Source organism: Periophthalmus magnuspinnatus, chromosome 18 (assembly GCF_009829125.3).
Source record: "Periophthalmus magnuspinnatus isolate fPerMag1 chromosome 18, fPerMag1.2.pri, whole genome shotgun sequence".
In the NCBI taxonomy this organism is placed as follows: domain Eukaryota; kingdom Metazoa; phylum Chordata; class Actinopteri; order Gobiiformes; family Gobiidae; genus Periophthalmus; species Periophthalmus magnuspinnatus.
In genome coordinates this window covers 19,688,511-19,710,401 of record NC_047143.1, presented here as the reverse complement: position 1 = coordinate 19,710,401, position 21,891 = coordinate 19,688,511, and the positions used below count along the sequence as shown (strand labels likewise).

Genomic DNA, 21,891 nt, shown 5'->3' with positions numbered 1-21,891 from the left:
AAAAATATAATAAGCACAGAAGTACTTGCTTACCCCAATAAAAGGAATAAACTTGTGGTAAGAGTCTTCTTCTCGCCTAATAGAGAAAAATCACATTAGTATATTTTGAAATAACTTCATAATAAAGTACTACATTTGAAACGTACGTCCGGTGTTTGCAGGTGAGCATTGCCTCTGCGATGGGTAACTGATGAGTCACTGTGGCTCCACTGATGTACTGAGATATTCTCCCCGCCACATCCAACTGGTCTGAACAAAACAACATGAACAATTCATAACATATAACATTGTACATAAATATATAAGAACAAGAGTCTTGTACCACTCTGAGGAGGCTCTGTGCGGCTGAACACGTCTCTCCAGGAGCCGTCCAGAAACAAGGAGCTGTAGCGGTTGTCGAGGGCACCTAGGTGCTTGGAAACAGGATGTGACCCTGACAAAAAAATGTATTCATGTTTAGAGCCTAAAGTATATTTATTTTGTTACAGGACAGAGATATTTAGTTTAAAACAAAACCACATAACTTTATGGAGGTGGCACATTACCTACATGATTCAATGTAAATAGAAAGTTCAACTCATACTTCAGCCACATTTTGCATGGAGATGGAGAAGTTTTACGCCATATTGTGGAAGATTATAGATAACTCATTTATTTTTGTCTTTTTTTTTTTAGCAAAAAGGTACACAGTGGGGCTTAAAGATATTGTTCATTGTCAACAATTTTCCAACTCTTGGGTTTGAAATAATAAAACTGTTTATAGGGAACATGTTTCTTACCCAGAGGCACGACCAAGAAGCGCATGTGGTTGAGCCAATCGGATGTCTTGTTTGCGAGTTGTGTCACGAAGAACTGCAAAATGGCCCCCAAGTAATTCTGACTGCCCACTACTGCCACTTTAACTGCTCTGGGCATCGATGAGTTACAATTACAGCTGCAGAAGAGAAATAAGAATACCTTAGCATATTTTACTACCACATATAACCTTTGAAAATGTCATGCAACAACCCACAACAAAGTACACAAAAAAGGGAGCTGGAAACGGGGTCAAACTAAGCAGAAGTGTGGGCAGAGAAAAACTAGATGAGTCACTGGGAATAAATTGCAGACCATTACTAACAGAAGGTGTTGTTCCCATTTAACTAAGAGTGAATTTTGAAATGGTAGAACATATGTATGCAAATTAGGTGAATTCACCGTCAAGAAGCAAACGAACTCAAAAAGCCTGCAGGTAAATAAAAGTTTTTTAGGTCCCTATTGTTCAGTGACAGGACAATTATTATCCATCCATCCATCCATTTTCTTCCGCTTATCCGGGGCCGGGTCGCGGGGGCAGCAGTCTAAGCAGGGACTCCCAGACTTCCCTCACCACGGACACATCCTCCAGCTCCTCCGGTGGGACCCCAAGGCGTTCCCAGGCCAGCTGAGAGACATAGTCCCTCCAGCGTGTCCTGGGTCTTCCCCGGGGCCTCCTCCCGGTGGGACATGCCCAGAACACCTCCCTAGGGAGGCGTCCAGGAAGCATCCTGAGCAGATGCCCGAGCCACCTCAGCTGGTTCCTCTCAACGTGTAGGAGCAGCGGCTCTACTCCGAGCTCCTCCCGTGTGACCGAGCTCCTCACCCTATCCCTAAGGGTGCGCCCGGCCACTCTGCGGAGGAAGCCCATTTCAGCCGCTTGTATCCGCGATCTTGTCCTTTCGGTCATTACCCAGAGCTCATGACCATAGGTGAGGGTAGGAACGTAGATTGACCGGTAAATCGAGAGCTTCGCCTTCCGGCTCAGCTCCTTTACCACAACGGACCGATACAGCGACCACATCACTGCAGACGCTGCACCGATCCGCCTGTCAATCTCCTGCTCCATCCTTCCCTCACTCGTGAACAAGACCCCGAGATACTTGAACTCCTCCACTTGGGGCAGAGACTCACCACCCACCCGGAGAGAGCAAACCACCTTTTTCCGGTCGAGAACCATGGCCTCGGATTTGGAGGAGCTGATTCTCATCCCAGCCGCTTCACACTCGGCTGCAAACCGCCCCAGTGCCTGCTGCAGGTCCTGGCTCGAAGAAGCCATCAGGACAACATCATCTGCAAACAGCAGAGATGAAATCCTGTGGTTCCCAAACCAGGCCCCCTCCGGCCCCTGGCTGCGCCTAGAAATTCTGTCCATAAATATAATGAACAGAACCGGTGACAAAGGGCAGCCCTGGCGGAGTCCAACATGCACCGGGAACAGGTCTGACTTACTGCCGGCAATGCGAACACAGCTCCTGCTCCGGTCATACAGGGACCGGACAGCCCTTAGCAAAGACCCCCGGACCCCATACTCCCAGAGCACCCCCCAAAGGACACCACGAGGGACATGGTCAAAGGCCTTCTCCAGATCCACAAAACACATGTGGACTGGTTGGGCATACTCCCATGAGCCCTCGAGGACCCGATGGAGAGTATAGGGCTGGTCCAGTGTTCCACGACCAGGACGAAAACCACACTGCTCCTCCTGAATCCGAGGTTCGACTATTGGTCGGATTCTCCTCTCCAGTACCCTGGTATAGACCTTACCGGGAAGGCTGAGGAGTGTGATTCCCCTGTAATTGGAACACGCCCTCCGGTCCCCCTTCTTATACAGAGGGACCACCACCCCGGTCTGCCATTCCACAGGTACTGTCCCCGACCGCCACGCGATGTTGCAGAGACGTGTCAGCCAAGACAGCTCCACAATATCCAGAGACTTGAGGTACTCAGGACGGATCTTGTCCACCCCCGGAGCCTTGCCACCGAGGAGCTTGCCAACCACCTCAGTGACTTCAGCCAGGGTCATGGACGAGTCCGCCTCTGGGTCCCCAGTTTCAGCAGCTCTCCACCTGCACTGTAAACAGTGTTGGTGAAGCACTGCTTCCCCCTCCTGAGGCGTCGGACGGTTTGCCAGAATCTCTTTGAGGCCGTCCGATAGTCCTCCTCCATGGCCTCCCCGAACTCCTCCCAACCCCGAGTTTTTGCCTCTGTGACTGCCCGAGCCGTGGCACGCTTGGCCCGCCGGTACTCATCAGCTGCCTCAGGAGTCCCACGAGCCAACAAGGCTCGATAGGACTCCTTCAGCTTGACGGCATCCCTTTCTTCCGGTGTCCACCACCGGGTTCGGGGATTGCCGCCGCGACAAGCACCACAGACCTTACGACCACAGCTACGAGCAGTCGCATCGACAATAGAGGTGGAGAACATGGCCCACTCGGAGTCCATGTCTCCAACCTCCCCCAGGATCAGGGAGAAGCTCTCCCGGAGGTGGGAGTTGAAACCCCCCTGACAGAGGGCTCCGCCAGACGTTCCCAGCAGACCCTCACAATGCGCTTGGGCCTGCCAGGTCTGTCCGGCTTCCTCCTCCGCCAGCGGATCCAACTCACCACCAGGTGGTGATCAGTTGACAGCTCAGCCCCTCTCTTCACCCGAGTGTCCAAGACACGCGGTCGGAGGTCAGATGACACAACAACAAAGTCGATCATCGACCTCCGACCTAGAGTGTCCTGGTGCCACGTGCACTGATGGACACTCTTGTGCTCGAACATGGTGTTTGTTATGGACAAGCTGTGACTAGCACAGAAGTCCAATAACAAAACACCGCTCGGGTTCAGATCGGGGAGGCCGTTCCTCCCAATCACGCCCTTCCAAGTGTCACTGTCGTTACCCACATGGGCGTTGAAGTCCCCCAGGAGAACAACGGAGTCCCCGGTTGGTGCACTGTCTAGTACCCCTCCCAGGGACTCCAACAAGGCCGGGTACTCTGCACTGCTGTTTGGCCCGTAGGCCGACACAACAGTGAGAGACCTGTCCCCGACCCGAAGGCGCAGGGACGCGACCCTCTCATTCACCGGAGTGAACCTCAACACGCAGCGGCTGAGCTGTGGGGCAATGAGCAAGCCCACACCAGCTCGCCGCCGCTCCCCGCGGGCAACGCCAGAGAAATGGAGAGTCCAACCCCTCTCAAGAAGTTGGGTTCCAGAGCCCAAGCTGTGCGTGGAGGTGAGGCAGACTATATCTAGCCGGTAACGCTCAACCTCCCACACAAGCTCAGGCTCCTTCCCCCCCAGCGAGGTGACATTCCACGTCCCCAGAGCTAGTCTCCATGTCCGGAGATCCAGTAGTCGAGGTCCCCGCCTTCGACTGCCGCCCGGATCTCTCTGCACCCGCCCCGCATGGCTCCTCCCGCAGGTGGTGGGTCCACGGGAGGACGGCCCCACGTTGTTCCTTCGGGCTGGGCCCGACCGGGCCCTGTGGGGAAAGGCCCGGCCACCAGGCGCTCGCTGCCGAGCACCCACTCCAGGCCTGGCTCCAGGGTGGGGCCCCGGTAACGCCAGTCCGGGTGACGTAACTGGCCTTGTTCTTTTCCTCTTCATGGGGGGCACATCGTATCGTATAATAACAATTTTTATACGATTTTTTTTTTCTAATTTTTGGTAAATCATCTGAAACTATACATTTTTTGCATTGTTTTGTCAATATTTTGTCTTTCCAGTTAGATTAACTGTTATGTCCACACAATTAATCTTACTCGAGTAGTTTTCCCCAAATATTCTTACCCAAGTAATTTCTTGGACTGCTACTCTGTACTTAACTTACAACTTAAGTAATATTTGCCATTTGGCTACTTGGCTACCTGACTGTTTTACATATACTACTGGACATACATACAGAATAGTAGTAGTATTTTGTTATTCTGGCAAATTATTTTGTAATCTATTCTATACTAAATTCTCTTTCATTAAAACTTAAACATTTGTATTTATTTACTTGACATATTATAATTGAAATAATTTTATTAAAACTCACAATTTCTGTATTCTGGTGAGAACCGCTGACAGCACGGCCTGGATCTCTGCTGCAGAACATGTGCTGACCACCGGCTGCCTCTGTGTTTGGAGCTGTTCTGTAACAAACTGTCAAAACACAAGTATCAACACATAAATATAATAACATATAAGGCATATGAGGGATTGTTTTAAATACTGTGTCAGCAAAGGATTTAAATATTAAAAAAATCTTTCAATTAATACAAAATTAAACATTGTTATAAAATATCACATTTATTTTCTCATATGGTGCAGCTACAATTAGGTTTTGTATTATTATGAAATTGTTGGTACCTGTCCTTGCCAGTCAGTGCAGTTGACCAAAATGAGACTTTCGGGTAGGGCAGAGTCAGTCACGAGTATTTGGTTTAGTTGATCATACATTGCTTTCCTCAGAACCTAAACAAATTAAATTAAAAAATCTATTAAAATTAGGTTTTTAAATAAATATGTAAAAAGGAAAATCCAGTACAGCTGAATTGGATCATTATATATAGCCTTATGAAGTAGTTACTTTAAATCAATAAACAGTCAATAGATGTATATTAACAGTAGTGATTTTCCAAACTCAGTTGAACATAATTTAGGATTATATAGGAGGTGATGTCATCTGAAAACCAATATATTTACGTAAGATATTCTCTATATAAATAACCTCAGAGTTTTGTGCCTTGTTCAGATGAGTCATAGTCATGTATTATTCATTTAGAGTGAATCAGGCAGAGTACATAATCATAGCTACAAGAGAGGTTTCTACTTTGAGAGAAGAGTGAAGCCATTTCAAGTCATTCAAAGCCCTTATAGGATCACCATACACATAATTATTACACATCTGTAAGTATAATGTATGGGAGCTCAACAGGGCCTACCAAATCTGGTTCCACATACTATTAGAGATGGGACAAGATCTCATGCCACAAGATTTCATGAGACAAAATTGCCACAAGACTCTGCAAACATGAGAATAATGATCTTGTGAGATTGTCTTTTCCATGTGCTCACATGTGGATTCAACAAAAAAGGGTTACACCTCCCTGCGAAGCTGTATTTCCAAAAACACAGCACTACAATGACTATAATGATAATAGGCCAAAATTGTGAACTGGATTGCACAATTTATTTATTAAACTAGAGTCAAAATCTCAACTCATCTTGTCCCCCCTACATATATTTTTTGTTAATAAAAAATTAACCCCAAATAGAGCAGAATAATTAATAACGTTATTAGATAATTTAGTTGTCTTACAGGAGTGGTGTGTCCGAGTTCTGGAGACCTCTCTGAATCGGAGCTATTGGCCCGTTCACTCAGAGGTTTGGACAGCTGTCTCTCCTTCAGGGGAGTGCTGCCACTGCGCTTCTGTTTGGGTGTATGACCCCCATCCAACCTAGGACACACACAAAAATGTAATGTAATAATAAACTATTCATTGTAAAAGATTTAATAGTATTGTTAGGGGTGCAACAATATGATACTGGTATCAGATATCAGCACCATTCCAGAATTTTTTGCTGAATCGGATATTAGTCCAATGATATCGGTTTAGCCGATACCTTGGTTGGGCCTTTACTTAGATGTAAGAAGACAATTTACTGGCTGATGTAGGCCTAGCATGTCTCATAATGTTTAAACTTTTTTCATACAAAGCTGTTTAGTAGTTATTGCATATAAAATAATAAAATAAATAATAAATGATAATAATTACATAGTCCACAATTGGATCAATTCTGGAGTAAGTTAACAGTGTTAACAGTCTGTAGTAAATTAACTGTAGTAAGTTAACAGCTGATACCTGATATTAACATCAGTTAATATCAGGTATCAGCAAATATTTAAAGGCAAAGTATCGATATTGGTATCTGAGCTGAAAAAGCTGCATCCCTAATTATTGTGAGACCTTTGACAATATTATATGGTGATATTTCAGCTATTGTTACATCCCTTTTTATATAGTTCTCTCGATCCAAACTGTTATTTCTTTAAGACCTATGTCTTGTCCTTGAACAGACAAAACAGACTTGTACAAAATATGAAATTGTCTCAAAATATTTTAAAGGCCACCATTACTCTAATGAAAGCCATATTAATTAATAACAGCTGCCAAGTGTGGACACCTAGAGATGCCAAAAACACGTAAACACTCTCATTAACTAACCATCTGTCTAATATATAAAATAGATTCTAGCTTAAAAATAATAAAGCTGATTTAAGCTTTAGTGTTACCTTGGTGAGGGCATGGTCTGTTTTTCATTCTTGCTCGTCTTCATTGGAGTGTTACAAGGTTTTTCGGCCGCAGACACAGTTATACAGGGCCCCACCTCTGTGTACATCTCCTGATCCGTCAACTCCTGAACAATAAAGAAAAAGTCATTCATGTAATAACCATCATGGTCACACCAATATATAACCCATATTATATTTACAAGTAATAACTGCTAAAACTTTCAAAGTGCTCCCTTACCAAAGTATCAGTCTCTGACAGAGCCTCCTCAAGGTTACGACTTCTTGAAGTTTTCATTTTTTCTATTGGAGGCTGCTCTCCCTGCTGGAAAGACAAGGAAATATAATAATAAAACAAAGCTACATGTAAAAGACAACAGGACTGAATGGAGTAGACCACATTGCTTTGTTCATGGGGTTTGGTCCTTTAGGTGAACCAGTTTCTGTCTTAAAGTGTTTGTAGGCTACATTTCATGCTGTCTGAAAATCCTCTGAAGCTTTTCAGACACGCCAGCTGTGTAGGGAATAGTTTTTGCAATTCATTTAAGCATTTCAGTACTACTTTCAGTAGTTACAGTACCGGTAAGTTAAAATAGTCATATTTCAACCATTTCTATTAGATTTGTACATATTTAATTTAATTACATTTATATTATATTAATAAATAATTCATCAGCAATGACCACAACTTACAAATACTTATTTACAACAAGTGGGGGGGGATTCTTTTCTAATATTAAGTCACAGATTCTACCTGGAATAACAATATTTACAGCAAAACTAAACTCATGTCTGATATTATCTACTTAAATCATCTATGCCTCCTTTTAAGTTACATACATCAATAAAGAAAGATAATTACTAAGAAACTAGGACACTGGATGTGCATCTGTCTAGACAGAAATTGAAATTACATGACACAGTCATCTGAATGGGACACACAGACCACAATGCTGGGCTCAGACTGATTAGATGCTCTTGTATTGAGCAGATGGCGACAGTTAAAGAGCCATTGGATTTCTGCTCCATTAAGAGGAAACATGGTCTGATATTTTACATTAAAAGCTGCCACTGCTGAGAATGTGGATATTTACCACATTTGAGACAGAGTCATGGCTATTCTCTGGGCTCAAACTGATTAATGCAATAATGAATGTTAGTGGAGAGCAATAGGCTTCATTCAGTGCATTATATTATTATGAGCAAGAATACCCTAATAAAATCTATTCAAAGTAAAGGTAGCATAATTAATTTAAAAATGTGTTTCTATGGCAACTGTCGCCATCTAATTCAATAGTGCTGTAAAAATAGTATATAATGCTATATTGTTCAGAGCCATGGACATTTACTTTTGGCCAAATACAAGAACAGAGGGCTAAGTTTGGATCCAGGAGCACAATGAAAAAAAGATCGAAAAGATCCATAACAATACAAATAAAGATTTATGCTAAAGAAAGCCATAACAATACACTTTTCTCATGGTTGGATACATATCTTGATAACTATATCACAATATCAATACGTTTCAATACTTTTTGTGCCTGTCACCTCTAAAATTATAGACAAATATAGACAATAGACAAAAACTTATATTACATTACACCATCTCTTCTCTGTTCAAACACAGCAGAGTTAGGCCTTTATGGAGACGTTTTGCTGCAAACGCATGGCACAATTAATGTTTGTACTGAGTCACTCATATGTTTGCATAGTGAGAGTTGTATTGAATAATTCAATATTATATTTAGTACTGTTAATTCCCTATTTGGCTCCAGACTAAGCTTCCTGCATCTGGCATCAAATTGTTCAGTTCTGAATGAGCCGCACAGGTGTGGCCCTGGGGTTTGGCCATAGGTTTATAGAGCAAACATGACAAAGTCCCAGTTTTTTGTAACAATCTCTTACCATAATACAAATGCCCTGGAAGAGCAGTATTTTCTGTTCTCTGGTTTAAAATTCTTGAGATGGTTTGGGGTTTGAGTACTGCTGTATAGCTCCTGAGCCCAAATAATTGAAATTCCTGCTGATGCTGTGTATTCCTGAGAGTGGAGATACTCACAGGGCTGAACGTGTCCCGGCCTAAACTGCCTTTGCTGTTCAAACTGCCGATCTCTGTCTGAGAGCTGGACTGTGACATTCCCTCAAAGAACGGCCTGAAAAACAAAACACATGAAAAATGCATTTGTCATTTCACACAATCTACACAAATACTCACTTAAAACATATTTATTATGCATTTGTTGTCAAGACAAATTTTAAAAGGACAAAGAACAAAGTGTCCCTTATCTTCAAAAACATTATATTTGCTGTAGAAAGCTGGAGAAAAAAAAAATTATTAATTAAATGTTTTGATATTAATTTGCTTTGTTGCGTTTGCGAGATTGAGTTGCCATAGCTTGTAGGTGCGGAGTTTTTACCTTTTATTTTGGGCATGTTTGGTCTTGATAAGTTTGATGTTTCAAGTATGAAAGAGAAAAATTGCGTTATTCTGAACTTTTGAACCAAACAAAAAAGTTACAGCTTTGGTTGAATATAAAAAATAATCTAAAATTTAGGACAACACATAAACGTCACTTTAGATCATGTACAAACGCATTAATCTCTTATCTAAATTAAGTATGATACTATTACACTTTTTTCAGTGTAAAATAGAAGTATGCAATAGCGTGAATGAAGGCTGCAGTTGCAATTTTGAATTTATAAACATATTTAAATGATGGAACATGTTTATATGAAATCTCAATAGATTGTTCTTATCAATTCCAATCCAACTGTCAAATCACAGACACTACCTCCCTACTCAGTACAAACTCAGATGCAATAGTTTTCACCACCAGTAGAGTGCACTGTTTGTTTATTGCTAGTTTCATATCATGTTGTATTCCTTGTACCTGAGCTTGGGTTTGGGTGTGCTCATGATACTGTCTGTCTCTTCCATCTCAGGTCCACTGTCGCTGGGATTGTACATCTCCAAACTGTCATAAAGCTCGTCCAGATCCTCCTCCACCTCCTGGATCTGCTCCCGGGACACGTGCTCCAAGCCAAAGCCCACCTATGGGACAAACAGGATAGGGATATGATTTTAAACTAGGGCTGGGCAAATGGATAAATAACTAAATAAATACATTTCATGTTCATAAATAAATGGTCCTGGATATTTTATTTAAGTGTGTACAGTGAATTCAATTTTGATTCAATAACATATTTCACAATTATAATAGTTGGCTGATAAATCCCAATTAGATATTTCTCCAAATGAAGTATTGTTGTGCTTGCCAGAACATTTGCGCTATTATACATGTATTTCAAGGTACCTATACATACATTTATACATATACATCAATAGTAATATAACAAAACGCAGTTATTTAAAAAAAAAAAAAAGAAGAAGAATCGCAAAAAATCTGAGGCTCCTTATTTTCAAACCTTGCCTCTATCTCTACACTGTAGCCAAAATAACTTAGACTAACTTAGATGCTTAGACCGTATTGAATGTATTACTATTATTTATATAAAAAAGACATTTGAACATTTGAGGCCGGCAAAGGGATAGTAGAAATCCTCCTCCTCTTCTTCGTTGATAGTGTGAACAAGCCTTTTACATTGGATTCCCTCCAGGAGAATCTAAACACACACATACTTCTGCGCTATTTTTATCTACAATGTTTCTCCCAGAGCTGCCAGAAGAACTCCACTCCCACACACTTTTCTGCGCCTCTGAAAATACAATGAATTTACACTGATCGGCCATTACATCATGACCGCTCACTCAGAGGTTAAAAGGTCATATCCCAGATTTTGGACCACAAGGGAAGAACACAATTGAACTGCCCCTCTCACTGTGATGTTGAACCATGATAGAGAAACAACAGTTTGTAACCATCCTAGGCAGCTGTTTCCATATGGTTCTCATCTAAAAACATCTCTGATTGGTTAAAATCATCAGTATCTATCAAGCTCTTACTTGTGGCTCTCATCCAACAAGTTTAAAATGTATATAAGCAGTATCATTAAGTTTCTCTATAAGCATTTCAATTAGTAGAAAAAAGTCGACTAATCTTAATAAGGTATATATTAGAAGTCCAGTTTTTATTTAATATTTTAGGTTAAATTAACAAATATTTTAATCAATGGAGAAAAGTCATAAAGTCTAATTATAATAATAATAATAATTATTATTATTATTATTATTAAGTCTATTATTTTCTTCTTTTTTTTTGTGCAGAGACAACTCAAGTTTGGCTATGGTCCGTGTGGTCATAATGTTTTGTGTATGCGTGTATACATTTATGGTGGAAAGAAATATTTTATGTTTTTATGAATGTAGGGAAAAATACAGGAAAAGTTGAGGAAACACATGCAAAACCCACCTCATCTGTGACTTTAAAGCGTTTGAGCAGGGCCACAAACTTCTCTTTGATTTTGGGTTGCTGGTGGAAGGAACACAGAGGAACAATTTATGAAACGCTGGAGGGAAGATGGATGTTCATATCTGAAAAATGTTATTGTCACTGAGAGAACGAGGCAAGGAGAGAGAAAACAAAGAAACGAGGAGAAGAGAGGAGAGGAGCGCACTGCAAAGACTTGGGTAGGTACATACACAGCCACTTCTGAGAGCATATATTGATACACGAGATGAACAGTCATGTTTAAATTATAGACGCTGAGTTTTGACTGAATAATATAGATGAGCATTGGGTTAAAAACAGCAGGGCTTGCTCTCATTAGATTTGTTTTTGACAGTACATTCTCCTTTATGGCCTATTTTATCCATGGGTTGAAGAGTGATGAATAATTTGGACTGTTGCCAAAGCAATTAACAATTTAAAACAAAAATATTTTATCTTTTGAACTGAAAAAAAAATATCAACATGGGGGTAACAGTAGCTCAGTTGGTGTTTGTCAACTGATCCGATGGTTGGAGATTCAAATCCTGCTCACGATATAAACATCATTAGTAGAGCAGTCGCATCCACTAACCCACAGGTTAGTAAAGTGATGCCACAGATGCACATGGTCTTTGTGTCCTCGGGCAAGACACTTGACCCACCGCGCCCCCAGTGTCGTCATACACTGATGTATGAGTGAATGCTTGGCTATAATAACTTGTATATTTTTAATTATGATACAGAGGATTAGCCAATTAAATGATGGATGTTCATATTTGAAAAATGTTAGCCAGGGAAGGACACCAGGACAGAAAAAAACAAGGAAACAAGGAGATGAGGAGAGGAGATAGGAAGTCATTTTTCCTCTGTTCGCTTTTCACGCTTCACGACTCAAAACAACAGCAGTTAATGGATACAGCAGTGGGCGCTCTGTCATATGAAGCAAAATTGTTATCCACGAAGAAATATACTGTAGCAAGGAGTGTGCAATGGGGTTAGTAAATCAATGTTACGAACAGTGGAAGTTTAAATAAATGTGCAAATGTTTATATTTACCCAATGAGTTATGACTTCTCTAAATCAAAGGCATACATTCATATTATGGTAATGAGAGATAGTTTGTTGACAATATTGTTTTATTACAATCGTGGCTGTACATTATTTTATCTAATGGAGATGCAGTTTTAAATGTGTTCCACAGTCTATTATGGAGTACTACCAATATGTTAACAGTATGTGTATGACTACCTTATATGTACAAAAACTATGCTTTATTAAGGAATTTACATAACAAGTTAAAGTCATCTGAACATAAAAGAATGCACCAATAGATAGACACTAGCAGGTTGTGTTCACGTGACTTCACAACATTATGGAATCTCTATAGTTTAAAACTGAGCTGCAGGTGAGGTGAGATTTCTATGGCATAATGTTCTGTGCAAGTGTCAGATCACAGATTTTTCAACCTGGTTTATGGTTGATATCTCTACAGTTTCTAGGCCTGATATAAAAGACGTGATATAAAAACTGCTACACAGCTGAATGTCTTCTGTCATTATAAATAAATAAAGCTGAAATTTTTTTTTTTTTTTCACAATACCCTCAAAAAGTGGTTATGACAGGTCTATAGGGCCAATCCCAAACAAATAATGCAAAACTTCAATATTTTTAGATCTAAACTTTGGATATTTCTTTCAAAAACACTAAATCTAAAACGTGAACACAACCTATAATCTTACTAATGAATCCCACATTAGTTATGCAGTGTGTTTTGGCACCTGGTTTTATTCTTAAATGAAACGGCTGTCTTATCATTAATACTGCATCTACTTGACATTTCACGCTTTCAACACAAAACAAATAGTAAATAACTCTACTCAGACTATAGTTCAAGGTCAACGCTCAAATACAACTGCTTAGATTTTGTACAGTGTAGCAACATAATAAGATGTAACTTTTGTGACTGTGGTTGTCGTGGTAGTGGCGAGACCATCTTCTTCTCGCTTTGCCTTGAACGTTTGACAGAATGCCATTAAAATTATTCTTTTACAGGTGTTTTTATTGTTTTATTATATTATCAAATACCTTGATCACCTCCTTTTCTCCATGGAGACAGATAAGTTTAATGCCATACTGTGGAAAATTCCAGGCGAAGCAATGACACCTCCTTGGAGACAAGCAAGTGGCAGATGCACCAAAAGAAACGTTACATAGTGCACCTTTAATTATTGCTCCCTATTATTATTAAAACATGCATGATTATAGCAAAGGTCAGGGTGTTCATGGGTTTTAGTTTCCTGTTATATTTTGAGGATTTTTTATTCAAAAGATAAAACATTTTGTTATAAATTGTTAATCCCTATGGCAACAATCCAAAGTTTTTCTCATTCTGAAACCCATGGATAGGATAGGTCATAAAGGACAATGTACCATCTTAAACAAGTCCTGCCTTTGAAACCCAATACTAATCTATATTCTTCAGCCAGAGCCCAGTGCCTGTAATTCAAACATGACTGTGCATGTCATGTATCAATATATGTTTCTAGAAGTGGCTGTGTATCCTTTTACCAAAGTGTTTGGACTGCGCTTCATGTGGCGCTGTTTGCATTGTACAAATTGGCCTGAATTACCTGTCAAGAATGAGGAAAATGAATTTATAGAACGAAAGGAAGGCAACAGTGCTACAGGAGGAGAAGAGTGATGAAGTGATAAAGAAGAGGAGGTGAAAAGAGAAGAAGTACAGGGCATCTGAGGTAAGAATGGAAAGAGGTGGATGAAAATCATGAAAATCAGGACTAAACCAGGATCAAGCCACTAAAACAAAAAGTAGAACTAAACAAGAACTAAAACAGGACTAAATCAGGTTTAAAAGTAGGTCTAATAGGAGAACTAACGCAGGACTAAACCAGAAATAAAGATCCAAGTCCAGATTCAACCAAGACTAAACTAGGTCTAACTGTGGGTCTAATGGTAAGACTGACCAAGGCCTCATTCAGAAACAAACAGACTAAAGCCGGACTAAAGCCGGACTAAAGCCGGACTAAAGCCGGACTAAAGCCGGACTAAAGCCGGACTAAAGCCGGACTAAAGCCGGACTAAAGCAGGACTAAAGCAGGACTAAAGCAGGACTAAAGCAGGACTAAAGCAGGACTAAAGCAGGACCAAACCAGCTAGATCTACAGGACTAATCCAACATGAAGGAACAACATTATAACATGGTACAAAGCTCCAAAAAGTTGATTTTTCATAATACCCCCTCTTTAAAGTAGATAAACAACCTGGTCTAAACCTAGACTAAAGAGGACCTACTCCACGTGACCCATCTAGATCTAACACAAAGACAAATCCAGGTCTACAACAGGCCTAGACCAGTACTTTTCAATGACAGACATTTTATTTCATAACAAAAATGTAATACAATTCTATATTTATTTGAGCACATCCCATAAAATTGTCCTGGAGGCTATGATGACAGGAAATAGAGAAATAAATGGGTTGTATGAGGTGAGCAAAGAAAGAGAGAAAGTGAGAAAGAGAGAAAGAGAGAGAGGAGTGGGGGTGGGGGTTAGAAAGATGGAGGGGGAAAAGCGAAGATGAGATAGAGAAAAATACAGAGAGAGGGAAAACATGAGAGGGGAGACAGAGAAAGCAGGGGAAGAGAGAATGAGAAAGAAAAAGAAAGAGGAGGGGAAAGAGAATAGGAGAGAGACAAAAGAGAGGGGCTGAGAAAAAAAAGAAAAAAGGGTAAGAGGGAGAGGAAAGACAATAAGAGGAAGGAGGGACATGAACAGAGGTAAAAAGAGTGAATGAAAAAGACAGGAGCAAAAAAAACATAGATGGAAGTCTGAGTGGTGGATCTTACTCTGGTGATTCCGGCATTTGAGGTTTTGCGTCGAGTAGTTTTCTTCTTCCTTACATCTTCATCTTCATCAAAAAGATACTGAGAAAAGACAGAAGATATAAAGATTTAAAGGTGCACTATGTAACTTTTCTAGTAGGGGGTACATGTGCTTGTCTCCATAGAGATGCTATTGCTTTTCTTGAAATGTCAATATGGCATTTAACTTTTCTGTCTTGCATTCATTGAATTAGATACACTTACTATGAGTGGGATCGCTTCTCCACTGACCTGATCTGTAACTTGGTCTTGTAACCTTACTTGCTTGTCTCAATGGAGATAGATACGTTTAATGCCATACTGTGTGGAACATTCAATATATGCATTATGCAGAAACATCTCCATGGAGACAAGTAGGTGGCAGACACTGTCAAGAAAGTTACATGGTGAACCTTTAATATTTGCGTTTTAAATGTATTGGTTACAATGTTGTGAGAATTAAAGTAAAAAAGCAAGATGTTATTTCTAGATAGTTAGCTGAATTCAATGTTAATGCCTCATCTATGGTCTTATAAAGCTAAAGGCAATTTATAGCTGAGAAGTACCAGTTCTTTTATTGATCACACTCATAACTGATCAAGATTTTTTCAAACATTTGTGTGATCAGGCTGATTCCAGGCAGACATTGGTCACTGATGCACTCTGACTAAGACCACCACCAGCAAGGCCTGGATGATGTAAATCACTGCCTGGAAATGTGTCATCACTGCGGTAATAATAAATCAAAATTAAATTGGTGATTCACTTTAAGCTCAATACTTCACAGTGTATCAGACAGAATTATTCAGCTAGCCTCTACTTATTTTATTTTCACTTTCTAACTTCAAGGTTATAGTTCTTGCAGTCTTCAAAAAGAAAAAAAATAGACTAAAAATACATCATCTATTAAAAAAAATAAATATCAAAAAAGCAGCAAAAAAGCAATATTCCAAAGGGTTTACAAAGGTGATATTTCTGCACTTCAAATACTCATTTAATATTATGACCCATGCCATATACTCACATTTCAATTTTTCTTTTATGAAATGCAAAATATGAACTGATTACTGTTAGGGAAATCCACAAAATATTATTTGTGTAATGAGGAAAATACGTAATTGTGATTTTTCTGATGGAGATTGCAATTCCATTTGTGATTTATGTTTTAAAAATGATTGTCTTTAAAGTTGATATTTTAAACATGTTTAGAAAAAATTACACAATACTGAAATCTGAACAGACAAACTAATACAAGAATAACAATACAAGAATCACATTTCAGAAAATGTACTGATCGTAACTACAGGGGTAGTATTTTTATGAATAAAACATTTTGTAACATGACAACTGAAATAAATATCCCCTAATTATGTGTGCCATCAACTTGACAACTTCTACACTCAACACCAAACACACAAGTCAAAAACAGTAAGATATAGTTCAAGGTCTATGCTTATTGATTTCTGGCCTGGTTTTGTGGAGTGTAATGACCCAGTTCAGTATGTTGGGAGCAGTGTCCTTATGTCGGAGTGTTGTCGCTTTTCAATCTCGTGCACCGCTGGACACCAATTTCCCCACAATACCTCATACTATAATTTACACACAAGGAGAACAAGTGAACCAGGTTTTAACTAGGAAGAAGCAGTATGAAACTGTTTTATTGGTTTAAGAAAAGGTACTACAAGCACAACTGAATCTGGGTTGTCAGTGCTTTAACCTGCATACAGAGCAGAACATTCAGAATTCATTTTTTTTTAGGTTTATACCAACTGGATTTCAGATAAAAAGATAAAAGCTAGATTTGATTTTAACATGTCTACCTTGTAGATCAAGTATAGCATTTAAAATCAAAATGTTACATATACTGTACTTTTAATAGTACCAAATTGTTTATGCAGCTGTTACTGCTTTGCCTGTAATGTTCTACAGTATGGCATTAATCTATTTCCATAGAGACAAACAGGTGGACGCCACCAGGTCCTATCTGTGGAGAGGCAACCGTAGTCACAGTAAGAGAGCACCTTATTTCATGTATTTATTTTAGCAGCACAAACCACAAACAATTGAATTCAGGTGTGAAAGTGGGACTATGTGTAATTCAAAGCAAAACCAGGACTAAACCACATCTTAATTGGATCTAAACCAGACCTAAGTAAGTGCTTTAGTGCAAAATACTCAACTTTCATAAAACCAGTATTGAACAAAACCTAAACCAGTAACCATGAGACTAAATGGTTCTATGATCACAATTGAATCTGGACATGCACTTTGACAGCGCAACATATGCATTTTTTAAATGAATTGACCTTAATTTATTTTTTAATGAAGGTCAATGTATTTCAAAGCACATGGATCATATGGAAAAGTTTCAGTATTTTTTTTTATGCATACTTGTCCATGGATGGGGTCGTCGCTACCCTCCTGCTCTGATGAGTAGCTCTCCTCTTCCTCCTCAGAGTAGTTATCAATGTCGGGGGAGCGATCTGGGAAAAAAAGAGAAATTAACATACATTTAACAGGACTAAATTGGGTAGAAACTGGTCATAACAAAGGTTGAAGGCGCTAGTCACTTAATATGAAGGCTGGTGGTTCAGTTATTTATTGGCTACTGCCACTGTGTCAACAAGATACTTCAGGACTAAACCAGGTTGTAATTGTGAGACTTCATCTACCATATTACGTTTAGTTATATCAGCATTGATTGTCATTTCATTTACTTTATTTATAAAACTGGTCACATACTATAGAAGTAATAATCTTTTAGACAGTAAAAATAAATGTTTAATGGGCTGTACTTGATTTTTACCATGTAGTTGAGTAAAAATAGACTTGTCCCAGCACAGATAAATTGTAAAAGCAGCTCATTGGATAAAAATGAGACTACTCTGCGCTATCTGCATTCAATTATCCATCTACTAGATACTACAGTTGTCAAAAGTATTGAAACTCACACACTAATCAATACTAAAAATTGGTACTCATTTCACCAGGTATTCAAAGTAAAAGTCACAATGACAAAGTGTTTTTTTTTACAGAATTGGCTCTGAGTATAGAGTCTATTCCTTAGTGTCGAAATCAAGTTTACAATTTTTGTATCATGACAACACAAAAAGATACAAAGCAAAAGTGTACAGACCAGACATCTTGGCTTTGGGTCCCTCGTGGTCGATGGGTTGACTCGATAAAGAGTAAACTCGGATCTCTGCCACGGGAACAGATGCGTCTTTCAGCTGACTGTGTAGCCCCAAAACCTGAGCACCTTCACTGGGGTGCTGCATCACCTAGGAGAACAACAAAACATTTGGTTATGTTGTGTTTTCTTGCTCATTTATTTTAATGAATGTAATCTATTTAAAAATCCAATCAAAGTTTATTTGTGTAACACATTTTATAACCAAGATTTCCAAAGTGCTGCACATGACAATGTAGCAGAATTAGATTTCAGACAAATGGGACTACTAAAATCAATAAAATTTGTCAAATAAGTTAAATCAAATAAAAACAGTACAAAGACTAGGAGATGGTTCGAAATGGATATCGAATATTTGTCTTGCTGTTGTGACCGGTGACTGATATTAGTGGTTGCCGATATTATGCTCTTATAATGTATAGTACTGACCAAATTTATGCTAAGTTACAGTGAAGTTTACAAATGAATGCACTTCTTTTTATAGGCACATTATAAGCTCATCTATTTCCATGGAGACAAGTGCCAGACTCTGAAAAGTCACATAGTTCACCTTTAAAAACTATTATTAGATACAGCACACCATCTACTAAATATAAGTCTATATTACTGTTTGTCTTTGCCAATATATCACCTTTGTTGTATTTGTTTTATGGCTTTTTCATTGCATACATGTATTGTTATGTACCAAGAAATATATTTCCTCCAAACAGCCTACCTCTGCCTCACCTGTTTTTGTTAAGATATCAACGCTACAGATTTGTCAAAACAAACACGTAAAAACAATAAAAGGATTGTTCGAGAGCTCAGAAATGATTATTACACCGAAGGGAACTGGAGACGTGGCAGAGAGATGCATTAATGAAAAATGAGGGAAAATGAAGGTTGACAGAGATTCGAGACAGATCAGTGAACAAAACAAGCATCGAAGGAGCAGGACGTGAACAACATGTCAAAGAGACAGAATACAGCAAAAGGAAGAGTAAACAAAAGAGATTTTCCAATATATGCTTTGACAAACAGTACCTGTTATGGCTATGAAAACAGTAAAACGACGATGGTTATCGAAAATCAGGTATGAATCGATATTAAAACTAGAATCGAAACAAGATACTCATTTGAAAAGGTATCGATACTAAAAAAAGTCACATCAACAAGACAGAAATTAACCTATCCTGAATAGCTTTAGAGTGATCTTCAGCTATCAGAACTAGTATAAGACCACATATACCTGGACAACTGAAGGATTATAAGACCTGATTGTAATATAAAAAAAGCAACATACCATTATTCGATGTAGAAAATGACATTCTACTGTCTAAATAAAAAGGTATCAAGTATTGAGTCCATTTCTTAGTATTGAAATAGCGTTTGAAATTTTAGTATTGACAACAGTAAAAAGTTTGGGGTTTTTTTTGTTTTATGACAAATAATTTTTTTCCTCCATGGGACGACAAATATAAGATTTAAAATAATAATTAAAACACCACATATTATTTTAAATGCAGTGTTTAACTTTACATGGACATGGGCAAATGTCAGGCCCCCCTCAACAAAATTATATTTTTTTCCTTGATATTGCTTTTCCTGAAATGTCCCACAGTCAACTGTGCTTACAACTGCAAGACACAGAAATAGTAAATGAGTCCATCTTTCAAGCAGTTTTAACCTTAGTATTCAGTTTGTTTTATGTTTGATACATTTAACGTTAGCAACTTAGCATTCATCTCTCACTCCTCAAGTTAATGAGGTCTGCAGTTACAGCCCATTATAGCTTCACTCACTGTTTCACAGCTAAATGTACTGGTGCAAATAGAACTGTTTTTGTGATTATAAATACAGGGATAAGAAATTCCACAACAAATTCCAGTTAAAGCCATATCCAGTTTCACCAAAAATTATTAAGGCAGCATTTAAAACCTAATCTGAACAAAGTGGAAGTACGGTTAAAGGTGCACTGTGTACCTTTTCTACTGGTCTCTGTGGAGTTGTCTTGCTTTGCCTGAAACTTCCACTGTATAGCATTAAACATTTCTATCTTTTTATTGATTCAATTACAGGTGTTGTGACTATAAGCGGATTCGCCTCTCCACAGATCTGACCGGCAACTTGGTATGGTGGCGTTACCTGCTTGCGTCCATGAAGATGGATAAAATTAATGCCATACTGTGGAAAATTCCAGGCAAAGTAATAAGATAAAGTCGGTGACAGACCATCCCCCAGAAAAACTACATAGTGCACCTTTAACCAGGGTACTTTTAGATGATTTCACTTTTCAAATACTTGTTCCCAATAATAGCCATTTTCAACTGAAAAATGTCCTTTACATTTATTGGTGCATATTTGTCACCATTTGGATGCAGTCCCTTCTCTACAGCAGCAGTGGCTCAGAATATAATAAGACAGACTCCATTTTCAGTCAGAAGAACAATTATGTAAATGTGATGGGGCAAACTTCACAAAGTCCCTCTATGCATTTTTAATACGGCTGCAGTAAGTTCACTTTTTCTATCACACTTTCTTCACTAATGCATGGCCAAGTTGGTTCCATTTGTCTTCAGTTTTAATTGCCCATAAATGAACAAGAATAAACATTACTAATGTTTATGAGGTGATGTGAGGCATACAGTGACAAAATGTGCCAGATTAAAAGGCCAGATCTATGTTTAGGTTTAGAAAACTTTATTCATCCCAGAGGGGCAATTCTGTTTGGAGTCACTGATCGCAGCACAAAAGACCACACGCATGCACGCACACGCACTCACACACACACACACACACACACACACACACACACCCACACACACACCCCCACCCACACACACACACACACACACACACACACACACACAGCTGAGCTCTACAGTACAAGAATCTTGGTCTGGTTGGTCAGTCAGTTAATTTGAAACCTCTTTTTTATCGGGTTGTATGAGATCTAATGTAATATGACAATATGTAATCAATAATAAAAGGCTAATGAAACGCATATTTATCAGTCCTTCTGAATTTCAGGTTTTTATGTTAAATTATTAATAAAAGTAGAAAATATTTTTCGGAAAGCAAAATGTACCACTTATAATGGTGGCATTAAATTGCCTGAGAATCTATTCAGATAGTACAAACTTTACAGAACTTTATTAGATACCTGTAATATTTCTACTAAAAATTACAAAAAAAATTACAGACTCTTTATTTAGACAATAGAATGGGATTTTCAATATTATATCATATTACTTTCTTTTATATTACTATGTGGCTTTATATCTGTGTACCGGTAATTGCTCAGTTGTCCAGGTAGGTTCCACAGTGGTCCATGAGGGTATGCTATATGTGGTCTTATACTTCTGATACAGCTCAAGATCATTCTAAAGCTATTC

General features: G+C 39.0%; 1 protein-coding gene across 2 annotated transcripts in view; it reads right to left on the bottom strand.

Annotated features, from left to right (window-relative positions):
* Nucleotides 1-21,891, bottom strand: part of LOC117386272 (phosphofurin acidic cluster sorting protein 1-like) — a 69,541-nt gene that overhangs the window by 7,224 nt on the left and 40,426 nt on the right. The window contains exons 5-19 of one of the 2 annotated variants that reach the window (XM_033983609.2): nucleotides 18,464-18,608; nucleotides 17,719-17,810; nucleotides 15,313-15,390; nucleotides 11,433-11,492; nucleotides 9,954-10,114; nucleotides 9,122-9,215; nucleotides 7,304-7,387; nucleotides 7,066-7,190; nucleotides 6,091-6,229; nucleotides 5,139-5,243; nucleotides 4,825-4,931; nucleotides 780-934; nucleotides 323-433; nucleotides 147-249; nucleotides 34-76 (exon numbers count right to left, since the gene is read on the bottom strand). In XM_033983609.2, coding sequence (XP_033839500.1) covers nucleotides 34-76; nucleotides 147-249; nucleotides 323-433; nucleotides 780-934; nucleotides 4,825-4,931; nucleotides 5,139-5,243; nucleotides 6,091-6,229; nucleotides 7,066-7,190; nucleotides 7,304-7,387; nucleotides 9,122-9,215; nucleotides 9,954-10,114; nucleotides 11,433-11,492; nucleotides 15,313-15,390; nucleotides 17,719-17,810; nucleotides 18,464-18,608 — 1,602 coding nt within the window. The remainder of the gene's footprint in view (nucleotides 1-33; nucleotides 77-146; nucleotides 250-322; nucleotides 434-779; nucleotides 935-4,824; nucleotides 4,932-5,138; nucleotides 5,244-6,090; nucleotides 6,230-7,065; nucleotides 7,191-7,303; nucleotides 7,388-9,121; nucleotides 9,216-9,953; nucleotides 10,115-11,432; nucleotides 11,493-15,312; nucleotides 15,391-17,718; nucleotides 17,811-18,463; nucleotides 18,609-21,891) is intronic. The other variant, XM_033983611.2, reaches the window with a different exon arrangement.